General features: G+C 44.1%; 1 protein-coding gene across 5 annotated transcripts in view; it reads left to right on the plus strand.

The window, feature by feature from the left end:
- AP2B1 (adaptor-related protein complex 2, beta 1 subunit) overlaps positions 1 to 12,941 on the plus strand; it is an 84,147-nt gene that overhangs the window by 6,025 nt on the left and 65,181 nt on the right. For all 5 annotated transcript variants that reach the window (XM_014953162.1, XM_014953163.1, XM_014953161.1 and 2 more), the window contains exons 3-5: positions 1,184 to 1,289; positions 2,502 to 2,637; positions 4,357 to 4,602. In XM_014953162.1, the coding sequence (XP_014808648.1) occupies positions 1,184 to 1,289; positions 2,502 to 2,637; positions 4,357 to 4,602 (488 nt within the window). The remainder of the gene's footprint in view (positions 1 to 1,183; positions 1,290 to 2,501; positions 2,638 to 4,356; positions 4,603 to 12,941) is intronic.

The raw sequence follows: 12,941 nt of genomic DNA on the forward strand, positions 1-12,941 counted from the left end.
AATTAAGCAAATGCAGTTCATGGCTTTCTAAGGAGCTACTCTATCTGTAAGTTCAGTCCCAAGGCATCAGGGAGGTTTTTTTGGGATGGCTGTGAGGGGGCAGCCGTCTCCGTGTGAGTAACTCGAGCGTCTCTTTCTCAGGCAGGAGGTGCAACGAGTGATCACTTTGTCAGAACAGTACCTTCTCTTCTTCTTTTTTGAAGTACTTGTTAGTCTCTTTCTGCCAGGCTCTTCTGCCATTAGTGCTGCTGATCTGACAAAGTGGCATTCCTGTGTAGGAATTGAAGGGTAGGAGCTAGCACGTATTTTGCCAGGGATATTTTAATATTTATAACGTGTCCTCAGGCTGTGGCTTTCAGTGAGAATACTGCTCGTTGTCCTTCCTGGGGAAAGCTGTCTGTCGGTTGGGAGTGTTATCCTTCTCACGCTACTTGCTCTGTCTGGAACAGGCCTGATAAGCTGTCTTTTGCACGTGTTGCTTTATTTTGCAAACTTGCTTTTCTCCTTCTGTGATCCAGCCTGAACCGACTTCCCGGTCAGTAATATCTGGAAGAGTTAGTGTCATGGAAAGGCTGCTTTGGCAACCTCAGAATGCAGGAGAGCTGTGTTACTTTTATTAGTAGTAGCTCTGTCCTTCTAGCTCGGAAGGAATTTATCCCACTGGACTAAATTTGTGCTTTCCAATTTCTGCCACTGTGTATCACGGCATTTGGGCTACCCCGCAGTCTGCTTGTTTGCTCACTGCATTTGCAGGAAGCAGGCGATGATGAGCAAAAGTTAAGAAGTCTGGGCAAAATTCCTAGCTAAGTTAGTGGGTTTTTAAATTTTTTTTCTTGCTGGTGCTAATCTGGCATCTCCGAGTATCTTTTCATCCTGGTTGTATAATAGTTGCCTCTGAGAAACAGCTGCTACAGGGATGTGATTTAATGTTCTGGAAGTGGAAGAGCTGCAACATGCAGCGTGGTTCTTGTTAACTGCTTTTTTGTTAGTGAGGTATAGCCCATATCATTCCCTGAGTGTTGCAGCTTTGCTTCTCAGTGAGACACATTCTCCATAAGGTCTGGCAGCTTCCACATGCTGCTGTACTAGTTTTATGAGAACAACAGGCTGGGAAAGTAAAAAGTCACTTCTGAGCTGCCCCTTTCTTCTCTCAAGAGGCTCAATCTGTTTTGTCTTCTGCCAGGAGAGATTTTCGAACTGAAGGCTGAACTCAATAATGAAAAGAAAGAGAAGAGAAAAGAAGCTGTAAAGAAGGTTATTGCAGCCATGACCGTGGGGAAGGATGTCAGGTAAAAGCAACTTTTCTTTCACCTGTAGCAGCTCTGGTTCTCCGGAGACTCAGTTGGGTGTAGTGACACACATCTCTGTGGAACAGCTCTGAGTTTGTCATCTTGGCTGGGTAGTGAGGCTGGCTCTGTCCTTGCCTGTGCTGTGCTTAAGTCACAGGTTTCTCAAGCTCCTTCCTGTTACTGAAAGCAAAAGAAACAACTGTTTTCAGCCCTTTTTTAAAAACCCATCCAGAATTCAACTATTTTATATGTCACTTTAGATAATGCCTTCTCACTGGTTTTGCTGGCCTGGGTTTTAGTGTTAGAAAGGTAATTCCAAGTGGTTTTTCTTAGCTTTACTTGTCATAGGATAAATTTAAGCTACACTTTAAAATGAGTGGTGGTTTTTAAACTGAACCTTTGCCTCATAGTGACTAAAGGAAACAGGCATTTACCTTCTGCAGCATGGACTCCAATACTTTTTTCTGTCTTTGAGACAACCAGAAAAACTTGCTTGAGTGAATATTTTCTTCCTTCCAGCTTCTGTTACTGGAGTCTACCATAAAGTGGCAGTAGTCCTGGATTCATGGCAATGTGGTCTGTTGCCACGGAAATTAATATAAGGTTGCAAATTTAGCATCATGACTTCATTGGAGAATGAAGGAACAGATAAACTGGGAAGAAGGGAAAATAATCTTTTAGCCAACAGCATTTGCCCTTCACCTTTAGATCTCTACAGCATAAATACCTGAGAAGTGCAGATAGCCTGTGTTCTTTACAGATTGTCACTTGGGATTTGAGTGAAATTCAGCTTGTCAGTGTTTAAGCTCCTAATCACTCTAGAGTTTAGTAGTCTGAAATTTGGCAGGTTCTTCGTAAACGTTTGGCATTACCAAAACATTTTTAAGCAGTTTTTTTTCTTGTGGGCTCATTTTCAGGCCTGACATGGTAGAGTTTTCTCATTTGGTGAACTCCCCAATTAAAACACTTTCAGGAAGTTGCATTGGCTTTGGGCTGTTGCAGAACTGACTGGTGTTATAGCCCTAGAAGAGTTCAAATGATAAAGCTATTATGAAAGCCATTGCAAAGTGCTTTGGGAGGGAGGTTGACCTCTCGTTAGACAGCAGGGTAGCTGGAGTGGAACTCTGGTTTTCCTGGCTTCCTTGGTGTTGTTACTATCCCTTTGCATATCATGTAACCTCACTGCTTTTTCTCTGTCCTTTGTGTGTCCAGCTCACTCTTCCCTGACGTAGTGAACTGCATGCAGACTGACAACTTGGAGTTGAAGAAGCTGGTCTACCTGTACCTGATGAACTACGCCAAAAGCCAGCCCGATATGGCCATTATGGCTGTCAACAGCTTTGTGAAGGTAATTTGCTCCTGCAGCTCATCAGGTTCAGTGCTGTGGCTGTCACCACGTCTCCTTTGTTCACCTTTCTGAGCCATTATTTATCTCGGCTTGTGTACCTCTGGGCTGGGAAGCTTGTAGAGGAGGAGAAAATAAGGAGTTGGCATCCTGAATCCAACACTTCTGGGTTCTCTCTCTCACTTCCTACTGCTAGTTATTGCAGAGATGACGTAAGCACCCTTGTTAATGATTATGAGAGAGCCTGCTCTACAGAAAGCTGCCTCTCATCTTACTTATCATCATTAAAGACCAACTTCTGGTATTGGATATCAGATTTTATATTGTTTGTCTTCAAACCTTTGTAGTATCTCTGTCATGTGAATATCTAATTCTTGTTTGAATGTTTCAGCTGTGCTCTGTTTGGAAAACCTTTATCTTTGGTGAAACTGAAAGACAGTTCACTGGAAAAAATAACTGCCTGATCACTGTATTGCATTTAATTCTGTTGTCAAGTTGCCTCTCCTTATCTAGGAAATGTTATTTCAGTCCCACGTTATGTAAGTTAAAATCTAGTGCTTAGAAAAACTTTGAGACTCCTAGAGATTATTATAAAATCTGAGACACTGGGGAATCTGATCGTGTTTTAAGTTTCTATTATAGTGCCTGAGGCTGAGAGAGGTGAGAAGAACTGAGGCTGAGAGCTGGTTTGCTCTTCTGGCCAGAGAAGATGTCCCTGTCTACCTCTCAGGAAAGAATATTGTTGTCTGTCATATCTTTAGTGGAATTCTGTTAGAATGGGCTAACAAACAAACAGGGTATTTTCCAGCTCTGTGCTTTTCCGTGCAAGGAAATGTCTGACGTCCCTTTTGGCAAGTTGAGGGACAAGTGTTAGTAAAGAGAAAGTGTTGACACTTGTCTGCACTAGCTCAGCACTTCACACACAGTTCACAGTTCCAGGTGTTGAATGCAGTGGTAAGAGACGTCACTTCTCTTGTGTGGGTGAAAAGTGATGCATTCAGGTGTTTTTTCAGCAGTAGGAAATTTAAACTGTGAAAGGTAAATGTACCTTGTGCTTATTGTGGGTTGTCCTGCACCCATCCTTTTATAGGCTGGTTTGGGAGGAGTGTTGCTCAGAGACTGATGGATTGGATGCATGAAAAATTACGTAGGCTTGGAGTATAAAGTGTTAGATTCCCTTCTCTTTGGGAATTTAGCCTTTGCCTACTGCTTCGTTTGTTGCATATTAAAGGAGGCTTGTGTCTGAAACTGATGGCCTGTAAGAAATAGACCTTGATGACTTTTGCATTGTGTTTAATTGTTGACTTTCCCCATTATATTCTCTTTCTCCTTTAAGCCAGTAAGGCTGGAACCCAGTATTTTATTCTGTCTAAAAGCTGCCCGTGGCTAGCTTTTGGGTGGTGAGAGCTGCCTCTCTAGCTTAGCTGTACTTCAGGTTTGGCCGCTAGATCGTGTTGAAAGAAGCTTTGCCTGGGGAGAACCAAGGCACACCTAGATCACAGTGTTACTATTTTACAAGCTGTCATAGCCAGAAAGCATCTTGAGATGGTATAGAATGTTCATGTGAATCAGAGAGTTCCACCTTTTATCCCTGATGTGAAATAATTGCCTTTTTTTAGCATGTAACCAGAGAAAGTGCTTTTTGTTTGAAATAAGACCAGCCTGAAGATATCAGTGGTTAGTGATGTGGATCTGTTTACTGCATATTCTGTCCCTTTGCAGGACTGTGAAGACCCAAACCCTCTCATCCGTGCTCTGGCCGTCCGTACCATGGGATGCATCAGGGTGGACAAGATCACAGAGTATTTGTGTGAGCCCCTTCGCAAGTGTCTGAAGGATGAAGACCCGTATGTACGAAAGACCGCAGCCGTCTGTGTGGCGAAGCTGCACGACATCAACGCCCAGATGGTGGAGGATCAAGGATTTCTGGATTCCCTGCGTGACCTGATTGCGGACTCCAATCCCATGGTAATGTATAAGTCCTTCCAGCGCATTGCTTGAGTTTGTAATGAGCAGATAATCAGAAATGGGAGGGCTTTTTAATTGCAATTGGCGCACCCTGATGAATGCGTTGGGTAGAAAACACTTGTTGCCTCAGAAAATGGGAAAAATGCCTTCTATTCTGAGATGTGTTTGGGCTTTTGCCTATCTTGAGTGCTGCAGCAAAAGTTTAACTTCCCGGTCAGATTAATCAGAAGAACAAATACTGGATGCTGCTGCCTTGGTGACAGCTTGTAGCTGTTGCTTTCCTGCAGGCTCTGGCTCTTCTTGGAGCAAGAGGTTAGATGAATTCATTCACTAATGCAGATAAATCCACTGGCCACTGGTAATGAGTGGAGAAAATCAATGCTTATGTTTTTAATAAAGGTAAATGAGTTGTCAGAGCAGAGGTGGGGGTCAAGAATTTCACTGGAGTAAATTACCCACTAAATCACTATTTCATAGGGTTGATGAAGGGTCCATTTCCACACCAGGCATCTTCCACTATTATTTTGCAACTCAAAGATGGTGCATGATGGATTGAAGTGCCCCGCTGCATAATCTTTTAATTCAATATTTTTTTCATGTGATCTACCAGAATCCAGTGAGTTTATCCATACTGTAACTCCTTACAGGGAAGGAAACTTCTGCAGCTTGGTTTAACTCAGCATTTAAGGATGTGACTGCCACTTTTTTAGCTCTTCCAGAGCATAGATCTGATTTGACTCTGCTTAAAGACATAATTTCACATTACTAGGGCAGGTCTAACAGCTCTTTCTATAGTGCATGAATCAAGCCACATAAAGCAAATTGCTGTCCTGTTCTAGCTGCCTTATGGGAAGGTTTGGATAAGCCAAGTGCAGGTGGTCAGGTGCTGTTCCCTTTAGGAGGAGAGCAAAGGCTGCTGATTGCTTTTTTTTTTTCAGCTTTCTAGAGACATAAAACTAAAGGTGTCTGACTTCCCCAGGCACACCTCCGTGAGCGCCGATGCCCATCAGAACATATAGTTGCCTGTTGCCTCTGATATCTGGCTCTTCTACAAGCTGTTATTTTTGTATGCCTCCCTGATTATTTTTTTATGCCAGGTTTCTCCATGAATATTGATGACTACTTGAAGATACTCTTGCTGTCTGGGCAATTTTGAAGCATATAGGGGAACACCTGCTTTTTTAAATGTAATATTGAGGTTGTGCCTTGCAGCCTCTGAAAGGACTTGATTGGGCTGCTTTAGTTCCACTTAAATGCTGGCCCCTGGCATTCACTAGCTCCCAGGCAGCGATGGAGTGTGCTGTGGAAAGGGATATAACCTATTTTTCTTCTAGCCTTGGTTCCAACTCTCTTAATTTTCCTCTGCTGATTATAGCCACGTGGATGTGAGTTGAGGAGCTCAGGCTGAAAAGATGTGGTACTTCAGGAGAAATTAATAAGATTTTGCTTGCCCTTTCTGCTCATTGATCTCTATGGAACTAACTGTTTTGGTAAATGAACCATTGGCCGTTCTGAGAGCACCGGTATCTATTTCAAAAGCACATTAACTTAATACTGACTTAAATGAATGGAGAGAAGAGAAATACCAAAGGGCAGCATATGCTCCATTTGCTAAATAAACCACCAAAAGTAGCACAGGGATTCCTAATAAAACATTGGTGCAACTAATGAGCTCCTTGGTGATAATGAGGATGGGCTGGGACAGAGAAACCTCTGCAGCTGCTGCAATTGCTGGTGGCTCTGCAGCTCCTGAGTCCATGTAGGATCACAGAACCTGCCTCCTGTCGTGCTCGCCTGCTCTTCCTGAACCTGAGGATTCCCGGCAGGAGAATGCAATTTTGGAGGAGAGATAGGGATGAAGAGGAGAGGCCTATGGTGTGTTCTCAGATCTGCAGCTTTGAGAGGATCACGTGGCCGGTGTTCAGTGTACTGTTTCCCAGGCTTTAACTGTAGACAGGGCATTATATTCTTGCTTTTTAAGAGTGCATGGGGAGAAATTGTATTAGGTTTTGGGCTTTTATAGCTGCTGACTTAATACAATATTTAATCCCGTTGCAATTTTTGGTAGATACAGACATTCCTTCTAGTTAGGTTTATTGCTTTGGTCCCCTTTGAAATTCACGCCTTTGTGGAACAGTTGTTCCCTCAAAAGCACAGGATCCATCCACCCCTAATTAAGGTTCATCTTCCCAGTCAGACCCTTCAGCTTGTTGCTGCTTTCTCTGTGTGAAACTCCAGTGGGGGTTCCTGATGACCAGGAGCTGTGCTTGCCAAATAAGTTATATATTTATATTTAAGCTGATCTTTATTAAAGCATTTCTCCATCATCAGGTGGAGTGCAGCCCTGCCTGAAAGCTCTTTTCAGGTAAAATCTATGTATCAGTATCTGGTATCAAAAGAAAGAGTACTGAAAAGAGTGGTACAGAGGGATGTATCCTTATGGCCTATTCCTCTGTAAATGGAGCATCTCAATCACTGCAACCTGTTATCTAAACTCATTCATATTTATATTATTATAAATGTTTCTCCTCTTTTCATGACTTGTGGAAATAGGCAACGTTAGACACTTAATGAAGCAGAATTTTTTAGATGGGAAATCCACACTTGTTCTCTCTTCTGAGAAATGAGATTTTTGAGCAGGAGCTAAAAAACTCCTGTTGAAAAATAGTCTTTAAGAAGGGTTTGTTATGCTTTTGTAATTGGCTGTCTCTAGCACATAAGCAAGTCCTAACCATTCTAGCTGGGTGCTGGGTAGAGTAACAACTCCATCTGTGGTTGGCTAATTGCCTTGTAATTGTGCAGAGATCAGGGTGCATGTTCCTATCAGCTCAAATCACCCTCCTCATAAAGATGATGAAGTTGGAGGTGACCTTGTGAGGAACATTTTGGTTTGGGTTTTTTTTTTTTCCCACCATATTTTTGGACTAATAGTTTATTATCATAGAATTGTGTGAACAGAGATGGAGGGTGTTCAGGGCATTGCTTTGAAGTCCTATTGAGGTGCTGTAGCTGCACAGCCAAGGTGCTTTTTCCCCTTTATCTGGGTTTTTTGTTGTCAAGATCTTGCCTTTGTTCAACTACAGCAATAGTGTGATCTTTTGAAGAGGTGCAGGATTGCACCCTTCCAGACGAGCCGGCTGTAGTCGTGACTAAAGGACTGACACCTGAGTCTAGTAGCTCCCTTCTTCTGAAAAATCTCTGGTAGCTTTGCAGTTTCTCCTGGATGAATTAATTAAAACTTCTAATTGCATATGTATTGATATGGAGAGAGATATATATACGCATATATATATAGCAAGTTGCCAGATGGGTTGGTGGCTTGCTGCATTTCAGCTGAGCTATCTGAGATGGCTTACCTCGTGCAGGCAACGGGCCAGTAACATGTACAAGGGCACGGTTCAGTTACTGGGTGGTTCCACTGCAGAAGCCTGATTGTGGACATTTAATCTCATTTTACAGATGGACCTAAAGTGCTCATGGCTGCCCTTTGTCACTTGGGATCCTGCCAAAGAGTTTCCCTCCACAGAGAGAACCTTCATTTCTTCTCAGAGGCTGTCTTAAGGCAATCAGTTCTCCTTTTTTGCTCTGTGTTTCCTCGTGTAAAGCTCAGCAGAACCAGGTCTAGGTGGAATATAAGCCTAGGGCCTGGCTCCTTGGGGCTGTCAGTGTGCTGCTGGGCTTGCTCAGTCCTGAGGGCCTTTCTTGCTGGCAGCTTTGGTATAGTCCAACTCAGAAAGTGTGTTTTCTGACACACACAATCCTTGCTTTCTAACTAAATGCAGTTTCAGTATAACATCTGAGGATTTTTCTGTGCTCCTGCTCATACACAGGATGGCAGTTTACTGCAGAATGCTGTTCCCACCAAGCAACAGCAGTAGATAATAATGAGGTAGGTCTGTTACACGCTTGCTGAGGCTCTCTGGAGTCTTGGACAAACTTTTTTTCTTTTCTTTTTCCTGATTCTGTATTGTTCTGAATAGGACCTGGTGACTGGTTGTTAGACTATTGTCAAGTGCTGACCCTTGGTGGTGCAGAGCAGGACCACGAGATGGCAGCAGTTTAAAGCAGAACCAGAGATGTTGATGGTTACAGACCTTATTTTGTAACTAGATCCCTCCTGGCATTTATCACTGCCCTTGGTTTTCTTCAGGAATGTAAATATTAACAGAAAAACATAAGATGAACTCCATCTTAAGCCTTACTGGTCTTTCACTATCTGAATGGAGCAACCTCTCTCTCCAAATATTTTTGGATCCTCGACCTTCTTGGGTAACTTTTAACCCGTGGGATAGTTTTCTTGTCAGTCTACCTGTTATCCACGTGGTTTAAGTTAGGATGATGTCACCTTCTCCCAGTTCTTTTTGAGGTGCTGTTGGGTTTTTAATTCCTTCTTGTAGCATTTCTTCATCCTCATATTCTGCTGTTGATGTGTTGGATCAAAGCTTTCTCTGGTGTGGCTGTTCTGCTCCTGTGTTTTCAGGGGCTATATAGACATAACATTTATGTGCTGTCCAATAATACGTTATGTTTTACACCATCTACACATCACAGTTTATTGGGAGAGACACTATTGTGAATCAATACAGACTAAACTGAGATCACATAAGAAGCTGATTAGTAAATATACCAAGTGTGTGGAATACAATTAAACTCTCTTGTGTGTTTGGTTGCTTTTTTTTTGCCTTTAGCATTCAATAGCCTGCACTAAGAAGGGAATCTATTGAGATCTGACAACTAGAGGTGACAAAGTCCATTTTGATCTAATCAGAATTCCCTCTGGCAGTATTGAGTTTCTGTAGTTCACAGACTAGGCTAAAAACTGAGGGATAGAGAGCACAGTGCTCTCTTGGCTCTCCTGCTGTGACTGCAAGCCATGTAGGTTCCTTCTCTGCCAGCTGCAACTTTAGGGTGTACATTTGGGCTTCCTGGCCAATGTTATGTAGGAAGAAGGTCCTCATTTTGGTGGTTGGTTTTTTTTTCCCCACTAGCTGGCAAGCAATACGTCTTTGAGACAGCACCCTGAGGTATGAGTCTGTTTAGAAACAGAAGCAGCTTTTGTCTCCTGGGCTGTCCTCTGCTGTGTACTTTATGGGAATTTTATTCCTCTCTGCTTGTGTAATAAAGCTGAGAAATGAGCCCCTTGCTGAGAAACTGTTGGTGGTCCTTTGAGTCCCCAAAGGACTTTGTGGGAGGCAGTCTGGAACGTGGGACGTCTTCTGTATGGCAGGAAGTGGAACACCACCTTCTTCATGGGGACAGGAGGGCACTTCTTCCTCATGGGGAAACTTGGACTTCTCACAGCTGTGTTTTCTCCCCTCTGCAGCTGATGTTTTATCTAGTACAAGGAGTGAACCACCACTCCTGGATGGGTTCATGATCCTTCATCATGAAGGTTGGTAAGAACTTAAAAATTCACATCCCAGTATGGAGCTGAGCATTGCTGGGAGCTGTGGGCTGTGGCTCTGCAGCATGTCGTCAGCCTGGAGCTGCCTCTGAGATACCCCAGCTGCCTCACTGGCCATAAAATGTTCTTTTCAACCGAGGTGCTGCAGATTGAAGTCCCCCAACCATGTCTGTGTTGGCCCTATGTGTGCTTTGGGTTTTTTCAATCTGTTTGTGCTGCAGGTGGAGATAATATTTCCTTCTGGGAACACCTGATGGCATTTGTAGGCATAGGTAGGTGGAATTTGTCTACCCAGTGTTGGATTTATTACAGAGAATGAGACCGTTGAGCTGATGAAGAATGGGGGCTTCACTTTGGGGCTTTTTACAGGGCGTTCCTGCTTTTTACATGAGGCTGCTCAGGAGGGAGAGCAACACTTTCTGCAAAGTAAGCAGCCAGCCAGCAGCAGCAAGCTGGAAATTAAATAGGTAGAAGTTGCGGAGGAGTCTGTGTAAAACAGTGGCTGTGCTAATGTTAATGTGTGTGGTGGGATGCTTCAAAGTGGCAACGTGGGAGATTGCCAGGGGAGTTCAGAAACCAGGCGGTGTGTCTGTGCTGCAGCAACGGGGGGAGAAGGGATTGTTCCTGTCTGTGATGGATGGCACGGCTTCTGGTTCACCATCCTCACCCGGCTCCCTCTGCCCGTGGAAACCTGTCCTGGGCATTGGGCTGAGCCCCTGCAACTGCTTCTCCAGAGGAAGGATGGAGTCTCACTTACCGAGTAGCTGGTTTTGTCCAGGTTCTCATCCTAAACAGGTCTGAGGGAATTTCAAACCTGTAAACAGGACCTTATTTCTGGGTTTTGTTTGTTTTGGTTTTTTTTCTGGTTTGGTAGGCTGTGGATGAGGGATGCTGGTGTTGAGCAGTTCCCATGAAAGCTCTGCTTTCCCCTGCCTTTTGAGTGCTAGTGCTCTGGCAGAGACATGCAGTGAGTTTGTGTGATAATGCATGCGTTTCTATAACTCCGCAGAGTCTGTACGCCCAGACCCCTCATTTATAAAGCTTAATTGACAAATTCATCCATCAGAGACCCGTCTCCTTCCAATTACTCCTACCAGCATGTGTCTAATTTCCAAAGTGTTAGTCTTGCTGAATAGATCATTCCAGGATCTCTAATATCAATCAGGGTGCTGGGGAGTTTTGTTGACATGTGTCTAGATGTTACATTTTCAATCGGAGCAGGCACTTTAGCTGTTGACAAGCACCATTTGTCACCAAACGCTGTGGCTATGATGTTTTGTAACTCTGCACCCCCTCTTTTTTAGAGCTACATAAAGTTTTTGTTGATGCTTAGCTGGTGCTTTTCTTCTAAATAGCAGCTTGGATCCGAGACAGCCGATTGCCACTGGATGGTGCCAGTGAGAACCTCTGCAAGGAAAATGGCACAGGGCCTTACAAAAAAAGCCCCAAAACCGCAAAAGAAACCTTCCTGGGATGTGTTAGGTCTGGGATCAGACCACGGTGATTTGTGGAAGAAGCAGAGAGGGTTGCAGACCCTTGGTTTTCTGCACTGGGGGGCTCAGCTGTGCCAAGGAGAAACCCCTTGTGTTGGAAGCCATCCCTGAACGGCGTCTTGCCCACCTACCAAAAGAGGTTCACCTGTTGGGGGAAGGATGGTTTCCTGTCTTACAACTAACACATTCTAGTTTTGCAAGGAGGTGAGAGCAGGAGCGATGTTTTAATCTGCCACAAAGTGGTATTTTTTTGCAGTACATAGGGGGTGCAGGGAATTGCAAAAACCAGTTAGGGCAAGCACGCCGTGGGAAGCCTAACACTTCGACTTCCCTTTCATTGCCACCTCCAGAAAGCATTCATCCCACTTGCTAAAAGCAAGCAGGGGGTCTTCCCCACTCAAGCAATTTTTGAGACGTGGTCAGGAGCTGATCACGTACCCAGCAGCTCGGTTCCAGACTTCTAGGTGTTAAAGTACAACCTCCTGCAATGGAATTAGCAGAAGATGAATGACTTACCCAGAGCCCTGGAAATCTGTCACAATTAAGGCTGAGCAGGTGAGCTGTTACTTTCCAGGACTATACATAGGCTGGAGATGTGTTAGTCTTACCCAGTTTTAATTTAAAGCGATCCATGTCACGTGCATTAACTGTGTGAGAGGTTCACATGGGCTCACTAACCTGCCTGCTTGGGCCATTTTAATAGTTCATAGAGCATTTCTAGGGAAGCAAAGTAAAGGGGGGCTTGTAGATGTAAGATATAATTAACATGAACAGAAGTAGGGGCCATGTACTCCAGAGAGAGAACTGGTCTGTGTTGGTGACTTGTTAGGGGACCTTTCAGGGGCTGTGAAAAGGAGTGGCCCAGTGAAATACGCATCCATGTGTATGCCTCTAATATCCCATATGGGTGTCTGTGCTTAATGACATGAACGTATCATGCAAGCTCAACGTGCTCTTTGGAAATGTCAGCACCTCTCCATTCTGGAAAACATCACGTGGTGCCTGGCTCTCTCGAGGGTAGGAGCCTCCAGCTACGTGGGGAAGGCTGCCTTTCCTCAGCATCTCTTCAGAGCCTCTTAATTTTTCCGCCTTTTCTTCATTTTCCTCCTCGTTTTAATGGGATGGAGAGGCAGAGGTTCCTGTTTTAAGCAGCAGAATGTTGTATTTCATTAACTCCATTACACACTTGGTTTAATTTCCAATTAGCCTGGGATGCTAACAAAATAATCTGATTGCTTTGAGTGTTTGGCGTTCTAGATCCGCCTTGCTTCCCTCCTGTCCCCCCCACCCCCTGCAAAGCTTTTCCGTGTGGGTTGATAGGCAGACACTCAGGTTTTCACCCACCCCCTTTCCTCCCTGTTAATGTATTTTATACCATTTTCTCTGAGCTAAAGGTTTGAGCTGCCAGAAGGAATAACTGGCAAATCAGTGTTCCTACCTCT

Source organism: Calidris pugnax, unplaced genomic scaffold (genome assembly GCF_001431845.1).
Source record: "Calidris pugnax isolate Ruff unplaced genomic scaffold, ASM143184v1 scaffold133, whole genome shotgun sequence".
Taxonomy (NCBI): Eukaryota; Metazoa; Chordata; class Aves; order Charadriiformes; family Scolopacidae; genus Calidris; species Calidris pugnax.